This window comes from Colobus angolensis, unplaced genomic scaffold (assembly GCF_000951035.1).
Source record: "Colobus angolensis palliatus isolate OR3802 unplaced genomic scaffold, Cang.pa_1.0 Scaffold63, whole genome shotgun sequence".
NCBI classification, from domain to species: Eukaryota; Metazoa; Chordata; class Mammalia; order Primates; family Cercopithecidae; genus Colobus; species Colobus angolensis.
The window spans coordinates 9,615,448-9,633,508 of record NW_012119932.1 but is presented as its reverse complement, the minus strand read 5'-3'; the positions used below and the strand labels follow the sequence as shown (position 1 = coordinate 9,633,508).

The window sequence follows — 18,061 nt, the reverse complement described above, 5'->3', positions numbered from 1 at the left end:
AGGGTTTCATCATGTTGGCCAGGCTGGTATCGAACTCCTGACCTCATGGTCCGTTCACCTCGACCTCCCAAAGTGCTGGGATTACAGGTGTGAGGCACTGTGCTCAGCGCTTCTTGTCTTTTTAGCTGACAGAATTATTCAAACAATCCCCCAAGCCATGAAAGAACCTACAATTCTATTATCATACTCAGCATACTGATATCTAAATCAGTTAATTGGACAATTATTTATTAGGTACCCACTATCTGTCAGCGTCTCAGCAAGGTACTGGGGATACACAAATGGGCAAGATGTAGTCTCTTCCCTGGAGGAAAAAAGTCAGCAGGGAAGGAGATTATATTACATAGCATCAAGATGCAAATGAAGTAGCAACTTACAAGCTTACAATGACCAGACTCGACAGTAAAGACTTGAAATTGAGTGTTTTGAAAGAAAGAACATTTTAAATTATAAAACTAACATTATGCCACATTGATGAAAACAAAAACAACAACAAAAGATAACATTCAATTGAAAAATATAAACAAGAAAAATTAAAATGCTATTACCCTAACATAACTGTTATCATTATTTTATTCCAATCTATTTTTAGATGAGTAATTTCACAGTTATAATCATTAGTTATACGTTAGGTCTCTTCCTCTCATCTTTGATTATTTCACATATCACATAAGCCTAATTCCATGTAACTACCTGCTCTCCCTAATAATTGTAAAGAGCTGCATAGAGGAATATGTGTATCTATACATATATAGATATAAGAGAGATCTCTTGAAGGATAGTTTGGCTAGATATAGAATTCATAGTTGACAATGCCACCTCCTTTTGGTTCTCATGGTTTCTGATGAGACATCTACTGTCATCCAAATTGTGTCCCCTGCCCCATAGCAACGTGTCATTTTTCTCCAGCTGCTTTTATTTTTATTTTTGAGACAGAGTCTCACTCTGTCACCAGGCTTGAGTGCAGTCGCGTGATCTCGGCTCACTGCAGTGTCCACCTCCCAGGTTCAAGCCATTCCCCTGCCTCAGGCTCCCGAGTAGCTGGGACTACAGGCATGCACCACCATGCCCGGCTAGTTTTTTTGTGTTTAGTAGAGACGAGGTTTCACCACGTTGGCCAGGATGGTCTCTGTCTCCTGACCTTGTGATCTGCCCACCTTGGCCTCCCAAAGTGCTGGGATTACAGGTGTGAGCCACTACGCCCAGCTTCCAGCTGCTTTTAGGGTTTTGCCAAATTTGGAATGTTTCCAGCCGTTATTTATTTGAATGCTCTTTCAGCTCCATTTTATTCCCCTCTACTTCTGGCACCCCAAACATATAAATGTTGGTTCTTTTATTATTGTCCCACAGGTCCCCAAGGCTCTGTTAATTTTTTTTTTTTTTTTGTCAGCCTATCTTTGCCCTGTCATTCAGATTAGGTAAATTCTACTGATCTGTCCTCAGGTTCACTGATTGCTATCTTCTGTCATTTCCTCTCTACTACTGATCTCAAATTTAGCAAAAGATATAAATGTACAGATTCAAGAAGCTGAATGAATACCAAACAGGACATTACATTCACCTTGAAATATCTGCCACTTTGAAAGAAATTCATGCCAAGACACATCATAACTAAATTTCTGAAAATAAAGTTAATGTAACAGACAAAATGTCCAGGAGCTAATCAAATTATCTGTTACCACAGAATGTTTTCTATTTCAGTATTGTATTTTTCAGTTACATAACTGTCATTTATTTCTATTTTTAAAAATTGGCATATAGTGCACCTATCATAATGGTTCTTTTGTTAACTTCTATTTCTTTGCTGAGCTTTTCTATTTTTTGTTGCAAGACAATTTGTAATTATCCGTTGAAGCATTTTTATGAGAGCTGCTTAAAATCCTTGTCAAGTAATTCCAACATCTGATTTGTCTCAGTATTGTCATCTGTTGACCGTCATTTCTTATTCAAGTTGTGATTTTTCTGGTTCTTGGTATGACAGGCTTTTTTTACCTTGTATCCTGAACATTTTGTCTATTATTTTAGTATTTTATTTTTAGTAGGCAGTCACTCCATTTATGTTTAGCACGCAAGCTCTGGCTTAGTTTTTGTGGGCTATGACTCCAGTGGTAATTTAGTTTTTAAAGCCTTTGCAGTGTTATATTGGTCTGCTTGGTTTATCTGGTGCTGCTGGGGCTCCCGAATGGTCATGATGTTACTTTAGGGAAAGAAGGATTTTCCCCCAAGCTGGGTCCCATGGTACCTCTGGGAGAAGGGAGTCTCCAGCTCAGGGTAACAAAAAAATCTTCCTGGGTTAGATGCTTTTGGCCAGAGGCGCCTGGGTGCTCATCTCTCAGCACAATAGACAAGTCTCAGGTCTGGATGTTTGTCAGTGGGGTTCCTGATATATCCCCCGTACTGGTAGAGCCAGACTCATCTGTATTACCGACTAGACTTCAGTTCCCTCTTCTGCAGGAACAAGCCTCTCTGGGCTGTCTTCTGTTGTTAGGTTGTAGGTCAGGAAACCCCAAGCCTGGGTAACCTTCCTCTGTTGGGTGAGGGGTCAGATGTCTTGGAATCATGTTGTTCCTCTAGTCTTGGGGTCCCTCGCCAGTGTGTCTTCCTGTTCCCGCCTTTCAGAATTCTCCTTCTGATTCCTCTTCCATTATTTTATAATTATACTTACCCAGAGTTTATAATTGTACTTTTCAGAGAGAAGCAAGGAGAAATAAATCTACACTCTCTTGTCAAGAGCAGAAGTCAGAATACAGTATTTTAAAAAATTTTATTTGCACTACTTTCCAAAAGCCAAAAGCCTACCCCAGAATTATTTTTAAATCTTGTCTTCCGGACTTGAGTAACTTTGGCTGTTCCTCTGGGCATGGAAGAAGTGGCAGCAGCAGATAAATTAAATAGTTTTCAAGAGAACAACTTAAAGACACTGTTTGAACTCCGCAGTGTGATGCTTTCTATGTAGCTTCAATATCGATTTCAGTATGGTTCCTATATTCAGTCATTCAACAAATATTTATTGAGTGCTTACTACATGCCAGTACTGTTTTAAGTCACTGGGGAAAAATGTATTAACAATCTCTGCCCTTGTGGACGTTTATATTCTGTAAAACATGAAACATTTTCCATTTTTAAAACTCAAATCGTAACAACTATTCAGTTTATTGTCTATTCATTCATAGGATCAGCTCTCAAATATGAAACTCAACTCATTTCTACTACACAGGGAGTATCGCATTCCATTAGGTGTTTTCAATCATTTTTCCATATGTGAAATTTAACTGGACTTGTGTAAGGAACCAGCTAAGTGAGTAAAATAGCAAATATTTTAGTAAAAATCACATTCATGCTAGATTAAATTTAGAAGGCTCAAATCTGTTAAATGTTGACATGTTTAACCAACCTCACAAATATGATTGCAAATATATGTGTGGGTGTTTTTAAAACTCAGTGACTTTTTATAAGATTTCCTAAAAATAGATGGTGGTTCAGAGAAGGCCTGCCTTAGGAAGGCTGTTTTAACAGAAGCTTACCAATGGAATGCAGAGTGAGAAGGAAGGTGAAGATGATCTTTGGTTATGAGGCTTGAACTTGGAAGATGTGGAGACTAACTGTACCATAAATATTAAAGTCACGAGTGGAACTGACTATAGAATGGAGAGTGCTGAGGCTGCAAACATGCTAAATTTGATGCAAATTTGATACAACTTGAATAGCGAGATATCTAAGTTAAAAATGTCCCAGCATGAAGATTCTAGAATAGGGTTTAGGTAAATAGCAGATTTAGAGTCATCTGGGTGTCACTGGCAAAATGGCTGAAGTTGTAGGAAAGGGTGAGAATCTCTGAGAAAAGTGTCTTGAAAAGTGAAGGGTAGAAAGAGACCTGAGGATTGAATCTTCAGATAAGTCAGTTCCAAGCCTCTGCTCTTCTCTTTCTCTTTCTTTCACTCTCGTCCTCTGCCCCTCTAGGTGATCTCTTCTGATTATAGTGCTAATTTAGCTAAACAAACATGTTCTCTGTGTACACTCTTATATTTCAATCTGTCCTGATAAATATAGAAATCAAAATGCAAACAAAATACAGAGCAAATATTTGAAGTAAACACTGAAGCAATGCTAGGTCCAAGCAAAGAAGTGAAAAAACCCTAGGGTTATTCAGAAGAGAGTTCTTCTATGGGAGAACTCAATTCCTATCTTCTAGTTTTTGGGAAAATTTCCAGTCTCATATTTACAGGAAAAATGAGATTTTGGAAGCTTTAGGAGTCAAGTGTGATGTACTTGAGGGAGACTTCAGTAAGTGCTGGATGTGGCAGAAAGCAAGACTCAGAATCTATGGTAAATATAAAGCCAATTTATATGAGAACTTGGGGAATACAAAGCCAAAACAGCTCGTTGCACATGCTCATATTTGTTGAACAACTTTATTTAAAAAGAAAGAAATTCACAAGCTAAGACACGAATGGTGATGGAGATTGGATCTTGATTGTGTAAGATTTTGAAGAGCATGAGTACCTTAAAATGTTCCTAGACAGCCTAAAGAGAGAAACGGAAGATAGAAACAACAAAAAAGACTTTTTTTTTTTTTTTTTAAACTGAAGCTTTAAAATTTTACCAGCAAAGACAAGAAATAGTGAAAGGGAAAATGATGCAGACAGGTTGACTCATGCAAACTGAAACCAAAGAACATGTGCAAGATGCTTAATGCCTTTTTAAAAAACATGCAAAGGGAGGCTGGGCATGGTGGCAACAGAGCGAGACTCCATTTCAAAAAAAAAAAAAAAAAGGGGGAAACTCTCAAATGAAAGGCATAACTAGACATCTCGGTGGGTGTGATGGAGGACCAGAAAAGTGCTTGCTAAGAAGCCGATATGATAGTTGTATATAGCACATTGGAATGGTAGATGGGAGAGATTAACTAGTAGACAGAGGTCCAAAGGCCATGTCTTTAAAAATTATATAATCTCAGTGCAATCACAGGCTACAGGAAAACTGCTGAGGCTATATGACCCTCACTCAATTCCAAAGTCCAAAGCTATTAGTAAGTCAGTGTCATAACTGGTGGCCTAAAACAGTTAGAATTCCAAGCCGAAGGCCAAATTATGACAAGGTAACTTTCTGTTCATAACATAAGCAATTCAGGAAAACCCACTTTAATCTCTTTGTCTATGTGGGATTAAAATTTGGTCCTTATTGTGTTATCTTGGCTCATTTAGAAACCTCTTGTTTCTAAACTCTTAAGTTATCAAATCAAAAGAGCAACCAGAGTGACTTTGGTTTGGATGCGGATACAGTTGGCCTGCAGAATGCATCCTTTAGTAGGTGCTTGATGTTAGATGAAATGTGGTTGCTTCTTTGTTCTGTTCTGCTATAGCTAAAATTAAATCAGTTTTATTTATCTTTAGTTCATTTCTCCCTCCTCAGAAGTCTCCAACTTAATCACTCTAGACCTGAACTAGGTTGAGATGGGAGCAAAACCCAGATGGTGATTTCTGCTGAGGAATTCCACCCCTACCAATGCGTTGAATTGCCTGCACTCACCTCTAACTCCATCCAGCTTTACATCCCACATGGTAGCAATACAGCTTTTCAGGGCAACTTAAACGTCTCTCTACTAAATAACTTTACCTCTTTGAAAAGTTGGATCATTTCAAGCAACAGTTTACCCTCAAATTTCTAAAAAAGTGCTAGGCGGACCCTCACTGTTCACAATTTCAACTACCATCTTTGCCTCTGTAGAAGGCTCTACTTTTTTAGGAAGAAAAGTTGGCTGAAGGTTGGAGGTATTTTATCACCTTTCCAGGCACAGGGCAGTGCCCGTGGTGCAGGTCTGATTTAATAGCCAGAACACCATGTCCAGGGTCCTCTATGAAGATGATGCTGTCATTCCTCTTTCTTGCCTGCCACTGAGGATTGTCAGGCTCTGACCCCTCCTACAATGGCTACCCACCTCTTCAAAATCATTTTCCGATTATGACTCATTTTGTTTACATTAATTGATTTGATCATCTTTTAAAATTAGTTTTGGATCCTGAAGACATACTAAAAATATGAAGCAGGGTAATAAATACCTTAGAATCATCTGGCAAGCCATTTAAAAGAGCAGGGATGATGGGAAAAGGAGAACGAAAAATCAGTTTACTGTTAGGTATGGTGAAGATTGAATTACACATTATTCTCTTGAAAATGAGGAGCTATGTTTTCCAATATCTGAATAAACGTACAAGTCCAAATATCAGGAAAAAGAATTTCCAGTGCAAATTTTATATACAGCATTATTACCAAAAGTATATAGCAGATATTCCATAAAATAACATTTTCCAAATTAATTATGCATACATATACATCAGCTAATTGAATGACACTGGTAGATACTTCTTCATTAAGATGTGAGTTTCATGCTTGTTACTGTATATTTTCAATTATGAATTAAGGGCAAGAATCACCGTCTTCTGTGAATACATTTCCATAATTTAAAAATTCCACAAAGCTACCTTCTGTCTTCCAGTTTGTAAGCAAATGTCTCTATAGGCCTTTCAAGTGTTTATAGTTGGTGAACAGTAACTTGACACTTATTTTGCATAATGTTGCTCAACCGAATGTAGGATGCTATAATTATAGCATAATTATTCATAGAGTTACAGTAAAACTCCAAACCATTTTATTTAGAATCTTTAAGCGGTGAAGAGAACCTACATGAAAGTGTGCCAAAATAATTTGATTGTTTACTGAAATTTATGAGACTTGTAATAGGCTCTGTCTTTGAACACATATGAAAAATGTAGATAGTGATAGTTTCTGTATATGGGCTGGCTTATAGCTTCCCTATATTCATATTCATCTATGAGTTCTGAAAAATTGGTAATAGAGTATGATTTTTTCAATTGCAGTAAAATATACGTAATATAAAATTTATCATTTTAACTATTTTTAAATATACAGTTGCAGTGGCATTAAGTATTCACATTGTTGTGCAATCATCCTCCTCACCCACCTCCAGAACTTTCTCATCACCCCAAACAGAAACTTTGTACCCAGTAAGCACTAACTACCCATTCTCCCTTCCCACAGAGTGGCTTATTTCACTTCGCATAAGGTACTCAAGGTTCATCTGTGTCACCGCATATGTCAGAATTTCCTTCCTGTTGAAGGCTGGTACTATTCCACTGCATGCATGGAACACATTTTGTGCATCCATTCATGGGTGAATGGGATGACACTTGGGCTGCTTGGCTACTGTGAATAATGGTGTTATAAACACTGGTGTACAAATATCTGTTCAAATCCCTGCTTTCAATTCTTTTGGGTCTATAGCCAGAGGTGGAATCGCTGAATCATAGGGTAATTCTATGTTGAATTTTGTGACAAACCTCCATACTATTTTCCAACAGCAGCTGAACAATTTTACATTCCCACAAGCAATGCACAAACTTCCAATTTATCCACTTCAAAATAGTTGATTTTTAAGAAGAAAAATTTGAATTAAAATCTTGTAATATGATTTCTGGACTTGTTTCTTTTCATCTCTCTTCTCTTTGTCACTTGCTTTTATCACAAACCACAGAATTTACGATGCAAGACTTAGTTTGATTAGAAACCCTAATTCAAGAGGTCTACTGAGGAAGAGAGACAGAGAAAGTTAAAAGTCATAAAAGTTAATTCAGAGTGTATGTTGCCACAATAAAGAACAATTGGGGGAAGGGCAGTAGTGTCATATGGCATGGGATCAGAGGGCAGCTTCCTCCCTGAAATCTTAATGCCATGCTACATTCCTCAGCGTGCAAAGGCAAATTCAACTCAGAAGCTGAGAAGACAAAAACAAGATTTGATAATAGCAAACTAAAGGAAAGTACATACAAAATGAAGAAGGAAAAATGAGTTTTGTCCTTCAGATAGAGACTGAGGAAAACGTAGATAATGTGCACCAACAGTTTCTGTACCGCTTGATGGAGAGGTAATCAAACATTTAGGATTATTTTTCCTGACATAATCTTCAGACTGCTGTACAAATTGAATAATGATGATTTGGTTTACATATCATATGCATTTGTTTAGATGAAATAAAGAAGTGTTTACAGGATTGGAAATTAAGTAAAACATTCAATGGACTAGAATTAGAATCATTATTTTAAAATTAGAAATAAAAAACTTCTTTAATTAACATAAAAATATGCCTGTTATGACACTTCACAAGATACTCATGTAGACACTAAAATTCTAGTGCTCCTTGATTTGTTTATGAAATCATTTTAAAAAGAATATTCCACATATATATTTACCAGTTTCATATGCAAATATACTCTCCATAAAGCATACCAATAGTTTGTATTTTATCAAATACAGTAATATAAATTTGAGGAAACAAGTGGATTTTTTTATAAAATCCAAAGTTCTTATTAAAGACAGATTAAAACAATTTAGCTAAATTTCACCAGAATTAGTCCAAAATAGAATTTCAGAATTACTCTCTGAAAATGAAGGAATATCATATGATCACCTTTCACAGTTATTTTGAAATTATTCATATAGGATTTTAATTAGTTTAGCTACTACATGCACGTTGAGACTATTTCCAAGTAGGCGATAACGCTGTTTCACTGTTATCTTCTCAGGAAATCCTAGAAAAGACAAAGAACAATTTAAAGAAATCATTTGTAATCACAATTTCCAGAGATGAAAGGATGTATCCTTTAGTAAGGGCACAGCGGTCATTTCATAAATAAATCACTAAGGTCTCCATGAAGTTTTATTAACAAAAGAGAATTTGGAGCCAAAAATATTCTATAACATTATATTGCCTACACAGTGAGATAGTAACATATCACATTATGTTATGCACAGCACACACACACGTACACATAAAATATCCACAGAACTCAGAGAAATCCACGTATTAGTGTACTTTTTTAAAAAGCTATGGTTGCCATTATTTCACAGTTCTTTCTTTGATTTAATAATCATTTTATGGATATAACTTGCAAAGCATAAAAATCATCCACTTAAAGTGTACAATTAAGAGGTTGTTAGTATAGTCACTGAGTTTTTCAAACATCTCCATTGTCCAATTCCAGAATATTTTCATTACTTCAAAAAAAATTACTTCAAAAAAAAATTTAGTACCTATTAGCAGTCACTCCCTATTGCCTCCCTGCCCCCAACCATTAATCTACTTTCTGTTTCATATAAATTGAGTCTTAAAATATGTTGTCTTTTGTGTCTGGTTTCTTTCACTAAACATGTTTTAAAGGTTCATTCATGTCATAGCATGTACTAATACCTCATTCCTTGTTGTGGGTGAATAATATTCTACCGTATAGATTTACCACATTTTATTTTTTCATTCATTCATTCAAGGACATTTGGATTGTTTCTACTTTTTTGGCTGTTGAGAATAATGCTGTTATGAACATTCACGTATGTTTTTGTATAGACATATATTTTCAATTCTCTTGGATATATACATAGGGGTGAAACTGCTGGGTCACACAGTAACTCTACGTTTAATGTCTGAGGAACCATTAGACTGTTCTTCAAAGCAGCTGCACCATTTTATATTCACATCCAGCAGTGCATGAGGGTTCCAATATCACCACATCTTCATCAATACTTTATTGTTTGTCTTTTCTATTTTAGCCATCCTAATGAGTATGAAGTAATATCATATTGTGATTTTATTTACATTTCCCTAATAACTAACTAACATATTTTTAATGTGCTTATTGGCCATTTATCTATTCTTTTTGGAGAAATATTGACTCAAATCCTTGCCCATTTTAAAATTGGATTTCTCTTTTTTTAATTGCTGAATTGTAAGAGTCCTTTACATATTCTGGATACGAGTCCCCCACAGTTGTTTTTACACTCTGCTTCCACAAACTGCCTTTCTCATGTTGGACTTCCATTTGCTACATTCCTTTCTTAAAACAAAAAGGCCCATGGATCCCTCATACACTGGAAGAAGGCTTTGCAAATATCAGCATAAAAGACTGTCCATGTACAAGAGTGTACACTATAATGTTAGTTATAATGTCAGGATTTCACATTCAGCATATTCTGGCAAAGCAAAGAAATAAAGGAAAAATAACTTAGATAAGAAAATTTAAAAAATAATTAGGAGTATTAAGAATAGCAAAATTTCGGCCAGGCGCGGTGGCTCACGCCTGTAATCCCAGCACTTTGGGAGGCGGAGGCGGGCAGATCACGAGGTCAAGAGATCGAGACCATCCTGGCTAACATGGTGAAACCCCGTCTCTGCTAAAAATACAAAAAATTAGCCGGGCGAGGTGGTGGGCACCTGTAGTCCCAGCTACTCGGGAGGCTGAGGCAGGAGAATGGCGTGAACCCGGGAGGCGGAGCTGGCAGTGAGCCAAGATCACGCCACTCTCTAACAGCCTGGGCGGCAGAGCGAGACTCCGTCTCAAAAAAAAAAAAAAAAAAAAAAAAAAAAAAAAAAAGAATAGCAAAATTTCATATACTTGTGAGGGCAGGAAGGTAAGGAAGGTAGAATTAGTTACAATAAAATTGCTTCATCGACGCTTGATATTTTATTAACTGCAATAAAATAACAGCAATTACTGTTGCAATTAAACATGATCATAAAGTTTCCATTCTAAAGATAATATCTTAGGTAACCACATTACTTACCTAAACTTACTTACTTCAAAGTAGCCAAAGGTATAAATGTACCTACAAACAGGCTTTTAGACTATCCCAGAGATGACCTTTTGCAATATTACAATTACAGCAGAAGGAAAGAAAGGTTTGAAAACAAACAAGTAAGATTTGTACAAATTATATCTACGTGTGTGTGCGTGTGTGTGTGCACATCTGTGCATATTTCTTTAAATCTAAACTGTTAGGTTGGTACAAAAGTAATTGCACTTTTTGCCACTGAAAGTAACGGCAAATTACTTTTGCACCAACCTAACAACTTGTGGAAAACATGACATAATTTTTTAAGTTAAAAGATGACTTTTTAAAAACTTAGATACATTAAAAATAACAATAATAATCCTCAAAAACAAAGAAATATAGAATGAACAAGGTCAAGATATCAGCTTTCACCCATAAGGGCAGATTAGTGTTTTTCTTCAGAAGCCTACTACTGCAGAATACACACCACCAGGTGTCACAGAACCAGGACAGAGCGTTCATTGCAGATCCATCATTGCCAGTAGACAAACAGCTCAAACAATGCCCATTTTTGGATCCAGAGTCAATAATGTTAGAAACACACATAGGGACAGTTGTGTCATGGTGCTGCTCAGTGGTGACATCAGGGTAAGCTCAACTCCACAAACATATCACGTATTTTAAAAGGAGGTTCAGTAATTTCAGAGGCTGTTTTTCTAAGTGCTACACATATATATTCAGAGAGTTTTGAAAAATTCTATTTTGCCCACTTAAAATTTAAAAACAATGAGAAAAATATTTATGAAACAAGTATTATAAAAGTAAATAAATGGCTCATTCTAAAAATGAAAGCTAAAACAAATTTTACATTATGTCTCAGATATTATATAAGAAATTTACATACATTAACTCATTTAACCATCACAATAACCCTATGAAGTAGGAGTTATGATTATCCTCATCTTACAGACAAGTAAACTAAAGAAAGGAACGGTTAAGGTGGGGCTGGGATATGAAATCACTCAGTCTGACTCCGGGCTCTGCGCTCCTTAGCAAGGTTCAGTATTACCAAAGTGACTACTGCCCTTTGAAAACAAAAAAGCACTGGAATAAAGCTGAGGAATTCGTTTTAATTAGATAGTTAATCTCTTTTCTCTCTTCAACAGTATGTCTGATTGCTCATCTGAAAAAAGGAAAAAAAAAATAGTAGCTGGGAAAGCAGACTAGGAATGAGAATTCTTGAGTCTAATTCTCAGGTCTTTATTTGTTTTGTAATGCTCTCACTCATTTTGTGACATAAACTACAACAAGGAAAGTTCGTGTTTCTCTTAAACAACACTCCCCAGGATATCTGGGACAAAAATGAGATCACCAAGAAAGAGGCAGGGAGTACAAAATAAACCTGGTTGCTGCGACTACGCTCAGAGAACCAATTACCAAGAGGGTAGTCAAATTACACTGGCAGTTTGTTCCCTATGTACAAAACGGTTGTGTTCCAAAACCTCAGCTTAAATCCCTTATTTAGAATTTGAAACATGATCTATTAAACCTGTTATTTATTTGAGGAATAGAGCCATATTAATATTATAAAAGTATTGAACTTAACAAAGTTTGACTTTTCCGCATTCAAACTCTCAATCAGAGTCCTCAAAAGCACACTTCCTCCTTCTCTAGCCAGGGACGCATGCTAGGGAGGTCAATCTTTCTCTCAGTCCATCAGCCAGGTACTGGGAGCATGCCCACCCCAGGCCTGAGAAACCCACAGCCTCCTTAGAGCTGAGAGCACTGGCCCTGGTAGTGGGATGAGGGAGACGGGCTGGGGCATCACTGAGAAGGCCAAAGCAGTGTGTACAATCTCTTCAGAGCACCAATCCCTGGACTTCCGGGACTGTCAATGAAGTTAGGTCTTTGACTTTCTCACTCTACAACTAAACCTTCCCATTTGTTCTTGAGATTCCTTGCTGTAGATCCCCAATCTTTCAATTCTGTGTCAATTCATCTCCTGTGTCAATTTCATCTTCTGAGACCCCTTTTGTTCCATTATGAAAGCTCCTTCCTAGACAGCCTCTCCACCTCCTCTTTCTCCACCTACCCCTTGTAGGGAAGGATAGAGCCACACAGCTGACACAGGTGTATCTGAGGAGAATAAATACCAACACATCCCCCACCCTTCCAAAATAATCCCTCAACTGCCTTTTAATTTTTTTAAAGAGGTGGTCGAAAGCATTCTTTCACAAGCTCTACTGTGGGGTGATTAGGAGAGGACCTCTGAAAAAGAAAATAAGCTGGAAAGGGGATGCTATGCACAGCCATCTGTGGAAAGAGGTGAGGAGTTGCCAATGTGACCCTTCTAGCCATGCCAACCTCTGTGGCCCACTAGTGGAGCTAGTGAGAGGGAGAATGAATCAGGAGAGAACCGAATGAGGCAGTTATAAGGGGAAAGAGGGCAGAAAGATGCCATAAATGGCATGATCAGGAAAGGAAAGAGGTTTCTTGAGCCCATTTGTTGAGGCAAGTCCTAGACACACAAGTCCCTAAAGATTTTTGAGAGTTTTAATACATGAAAGCTGAATTCTGCATGTATCCCACATACCGAACTCTGGAGGAAATCCAAGGAGATTTGCTATTTCTTTAGGAGTGAAATATCGCAGTTTAAGCATTAACAGCTTTGTTATCTGTTCTTCTTGTGACAACTTGGTAAGGGATTTGTAGATATTCTCAATCTGTAAGAAAATACCCAAGATAACTAAAAAAGTAATGTGCAACTGGATTTTAGATCTCCTGCTGTGAGACAGTTTAAACTCGACGGACATACAGTCTGCTCTAACACACAGCGGCAAAGTGCACAGGGCAAATTGGCTCTGTGCAATAGACTACATACTGGCTCGATAAGGGCAATGTAAACTTTGAAAAGAAAAAAAGGTTAACATTCAACAGATCAGGATATTTTTCAGGGTATCTGTCATTTTTGAGCCCTTAAAATAAAATCATAAGAGTATAAACAATAAATGACAATATAAAAGAAATATAGTGAAAAATGCAAAAGAAGCTTGACAAAACAACCAAGTTAATTTTACAATAAAACAGGAGAATCATTAAAACTTTTATTTTTATACTCAGTTTCATCAAGATACTTCCCTAAAATAATTAAATACATTAAGCAAATATAATTTCTTCAATCCAGACATTCATTTGCCTATAACAGAATTTTTATCATGGGTAAATTTTATTAGTTAAAAGTTTGAATCAGTATAAAAGATAATGTGATCTCACTTTAAAATTATTAAAAAAATATAAAACTTGCTATATATTAGACTTGTATTCAACCATGACACCATGAAGAGTTAACAACTAAAGTATTCATAAAGCACATTGCTAAGATTTTTTTTTTCCTTAAAAGGAAGTTTTATATTTTGTGCTGCAAAGGAGGGCTCCAATATTAAGATGTTTGTACAACATTTTAGAGAACATTAACTATTGTAGGCTGAATTTCAACTTACTATTTATGGAATAAAAGATAAAGCAGAACGTAAAAATAAGAAAAAGAAAAACATAAAACATTCCTTGTGCATATACTCATGTAGAGCAACAAGAAAAAGATTTATTCAACAGTAATAAAACATATATATGAATATACATATGAATGAATAAAATATATATTCATGGCCAGTTGGATGCATAAAATTATTTTAATGTTCTCAAAGTATTACACAATTTTAGTTAAAAGTTTTAAAGTGTTTTAGTTTTAAAACATGCATAGTACCTGCACATCCTCTGCAGTCTGTAACACAGACCCTGTCCCTTCTATGTAGCTTCCATATCTGAAAAATCAACACAACTATTATGCGGCACCTGATGTATGTGTTAATGCTAAATTTCTTAAATATTTATTGAATGAATTGATCAATCTACACAATTACATCCTTCTGAAATATCTGGAATAATGTCACATAAATATCATTTGTAGGTAAAAAATTACTAGGTAAAAGACATAGATAGTTCCATTTAAATGTCTCAGAAATGGGCCGGGCACAATGGCTAACGCCTATAATCCCAGCATTTTGGGAGGCCGAGGCGGGTGGATCACCTGAGGTCAGGAGTTTGAGGTCAGCCTGGCCAACATGGTGAAATCCTGTCTCTACTAAAAATATAAAAAAATTAGCCAGGCATGGTGGTACGTGCCTGTAATCCCAGCTACTCAGGAGACTGAGGTAGGAGAATCTCTTAAACCTGGAAGGCAGAGGTTGCATTGAGCCGAGATCACGCCGCTGCACTCCAGCCTGGGAAATAGGGTGAGACTCTGTCTCAAAAAAAATAATAATAATAATAAATAATAAATGTCTCAGAAATGAAACGTGGCACAGTTTTTTGAGTTGAATAGACACCACTGAATTATGAACTATAAGTTGTTATTTCTTTGTATTAATTGTCCCATCTTGAATGTTCATCACTGGAAAGGATGCACTTTATATTCAAATATAATTCAATAGTGGCTCCCCTGCCACATTAGCCCAAATGCTGTATACGTGAAAAGAAACTGCTGCCATTTTTATCATGTCTGAACCATCATTTCCTCTCAGGAACCCACCACCCTGCCCTCTAACACCATGGCAAACACAGTGCCACTGAGCCTATGTCTGCTTGTCATTTAACACAGTACGATTTTATGATCACTTTCACACAACAATCAGACCATTATATAAAAAAATTGCACAGAAAATATAAAACACTTCAGAAATGCAAGTCATTAGCAGTATGTCTTTCTCTAAGATTATTGCCAAGCTGGCCGTTCAACATTTTAGCATTATTTCTTTTTTACAAAGAAAACAGTTTAAAATAAGAATTAGAGGGAAAAAGTCAAACCAGGAAAAAAATAATTTTTTTCAAACTGTCTTTTTCATATATATTACACATATAAATGTGTGTATATACACATAGTATCTATACCAAAATAAATTTTACAATCAGGCTTCTTTTATGTCATCTGAATAATTAGAAAAGAATTTCAAGGTTGTTTATTACAAAATTGCTAAGTCTTATTTTATGAGAGTCCTAAACAGAACCTATTGAACTTGGTAATTGACAATAGCCCAGTGAAGTCTTTCAAGGTAATGGAAAGCAATAAACTCTTTCCCCTGAAGTACAAGGACAGAGTATAATAAAGTCAGAATGAGTCTGGTATGGTTATATTGGGGTACAAGATATCATACAAGATATTAATAGCCAGCTGGAAGGTAAGAACAGAAAGCCTGAATTGACAAATCATACAACTACCTATCAAATGAGGTTGAGTAGCATTCAGAAAGCAGAGACAGAGATCCTTGGCAAAATTTTTCTTTTTGTTTGAGACAGAGTCTCACTCTGTCATCCAGGCTGTAGAGCAGTGGTGTGATCTCAGCTCACTGCAACCACCGCCCCCCAGATTCAAGCGATTCTCCTGCCTCAGTCTTCCAAGTCGCTGGGATTGCAAGCGCCCACCACCACACCTGGCTAATTTTTGTAGTTTTAGTAGAGACAGGGTTTCACCATGATGGCCAGGCTAGTCTCAAACTCCTGACCTCAGGTGATCTATCTGCCTCAGCCTCCCAAAGTGTTGGGATTACAGGCATGAGCCACCATGCCCAGCCAAAATTTTTCTTGAAAAGCTCTAATTTTCCCCTTTTTAGGTTTAAAAAAATTAGTGAGAAATGTATTAAATGTTCAAGAAATAACCCAAAGGAAGACCTCTAAATGTTCATGAATAGGTAACCAGTAAAGTAAATTATATAATATACCTATACAATGAAAACACAAAGTCCTTTAAGTACTGATATGCGATAATATTCTATTTATATTGTGCAGTAAAAAAAGGGATATATATATATATATATATATATTATCCTGCCATTTACTTAAAAGGGGGGATAAAACATAGATGGATATTTAAATACACTTTCAGATACAATACCTCTGGAAGATTATACAGTAAATTGATATCATTGGTTGCATGTGGGGAGAAGAATTGAATGGTCAAGAGATAGAAATGGAAGAGAGTCTTAAAATCTTAGTTATCTTTTGAATTGGGAACCATGGGCATATATCACTTATGTAAAAACCTGAATCAAATTTAAATTTAAAAGTTACCCTAATATTCTCCAGATGACTCAATATTACTTCTTTAGATTAAAATTTAATTTCTTATTATACATTGATGATAAGAGTGAACACAATTCTTTTGAGATATGATGTACCACGGAAGTGCTAAAGAATTAGCACCCCATCTCTACTAAAAATACAAAAAATTAGCCGGGCAAGGTGGTAGCTGTAGTCCCAGCTACTCGGGAGGCTGAGGCAGGAGAATGGCGTGAACCCGGGAGGCGGAGCTTGCAGTGAGCAGAGATGGTGCCACTGCACTCCAGCCTGGGCAACACAGTGAGACTCCGACTCAAAAAAAAAAAAAAAAGAATTAGCAAGTAATAGTCTACAGAAACCATGTTTCCACTATGGGTATTTAAGCTCCTATGAAGGTCACCAAACAAATGACATTGTCTTTTATGAGCACTTTTGTGGGTGGTGCACATAATGTTCTGCCAAACGGAATTTTTACTTGTGTTCTATTGGAACATGAAGCAGGCAATTAAGGGAAAATACATCATTCTAGCAAAAACATTTTATAAAATGCTCCTTGTTTTTAGAAGAACTTAAAGAAACAACAGCTTTAAAAAACCTGGTTATTTTGAATACAGGATGAATAGATCTTTAAAACCTACCCTTTGGTAAAGCACACGGACCTTCTACAAGTGGGCTGAACAATGTCCAATAGAAGAGCATATCGCAGCAATGACTTTGGTGGTAAAAGATACTGGTTCATGTCAGTGTCATCTTCAAGAAAATCTTTTAGCATTTTCACAGAGAGATCACTATCTTGTTGATTTTTCCTGTGAATTTCTTCTGCAGTTTCAAGCTTAAAAAGAATGGCATCTTTTCCAGAACACTGTGTGCTGCTATCAAAGCTAATATTTGGTTCAATGTTCTTTTCTTGAATTTTATTTTCTACATCCATTGTATATTTTTGTGGATGTACAGATTCAATTTTGGGGAACTCCATCAGTACCTGGGCATTACATAAAAATAAACAAATTGTCAAAAGTTTCATTAAAAATAAAAGAAATTAATAATGTCCAGTCAACATTAGGAAAAAAACCTCATTAGTCTTTATGGGGTTGCCATTAAAAGACAGAAATTGTGGTTTACCTGTATTTGCACACGTTATTAATCATACAGCTACATTGTCATCAGGCTACAGATGATTTATTTCATGGATTAGTGTTTACAGTATTCATTAATAAAAACATTCAATAAAGTAATAGAAAGTGTACTGAATATAGATAAATTATACTTGTATCCCATTTGGAAAAGAAGTTTAGAAAGCAACACTAATATTTCCAGAAAACGTGTTTTG

The 18,061-nt window shown here is 36.2% G+C and overlaps 1 protein-coding gene across 1 annotated transcript in view; it reads right to left on the bottom strand.

The window, feature by feature from the left end:
* Positions 1–6,221: 6,221 nt before the first annotated feature.
* The window catches only part of TRDMT1 (tRNA aspartic acid methyltransferase 1), a 57,107-nt gene continuing 45,267 nt past the window's right edge, over positions 6,222–18,061 (bottom strand). The window contains exons 8-11 of the mRNA XM_011963890.1: positions 17,370–17,713; positions 14,384–14,441; positions 13,214–13,343; positions 6,222–8,606 (exon numbers count right to left, since the gene is read on the bottom strand). Coding sequence (XP_011819280.1) covers positions 8,506–8,606; positions 13,214–13,343; positions 14,384–14,441; positions 17,370–17,713 — 633 coding nt within the window. The 3' untranslated portion in view covers positions 6,222–8,505. The remainder of the gene's footprint in view (positions 8,607–13,213; positions 13,344–14,383; positions 14,442–17,369; positions 17,714–18,061) is intronic.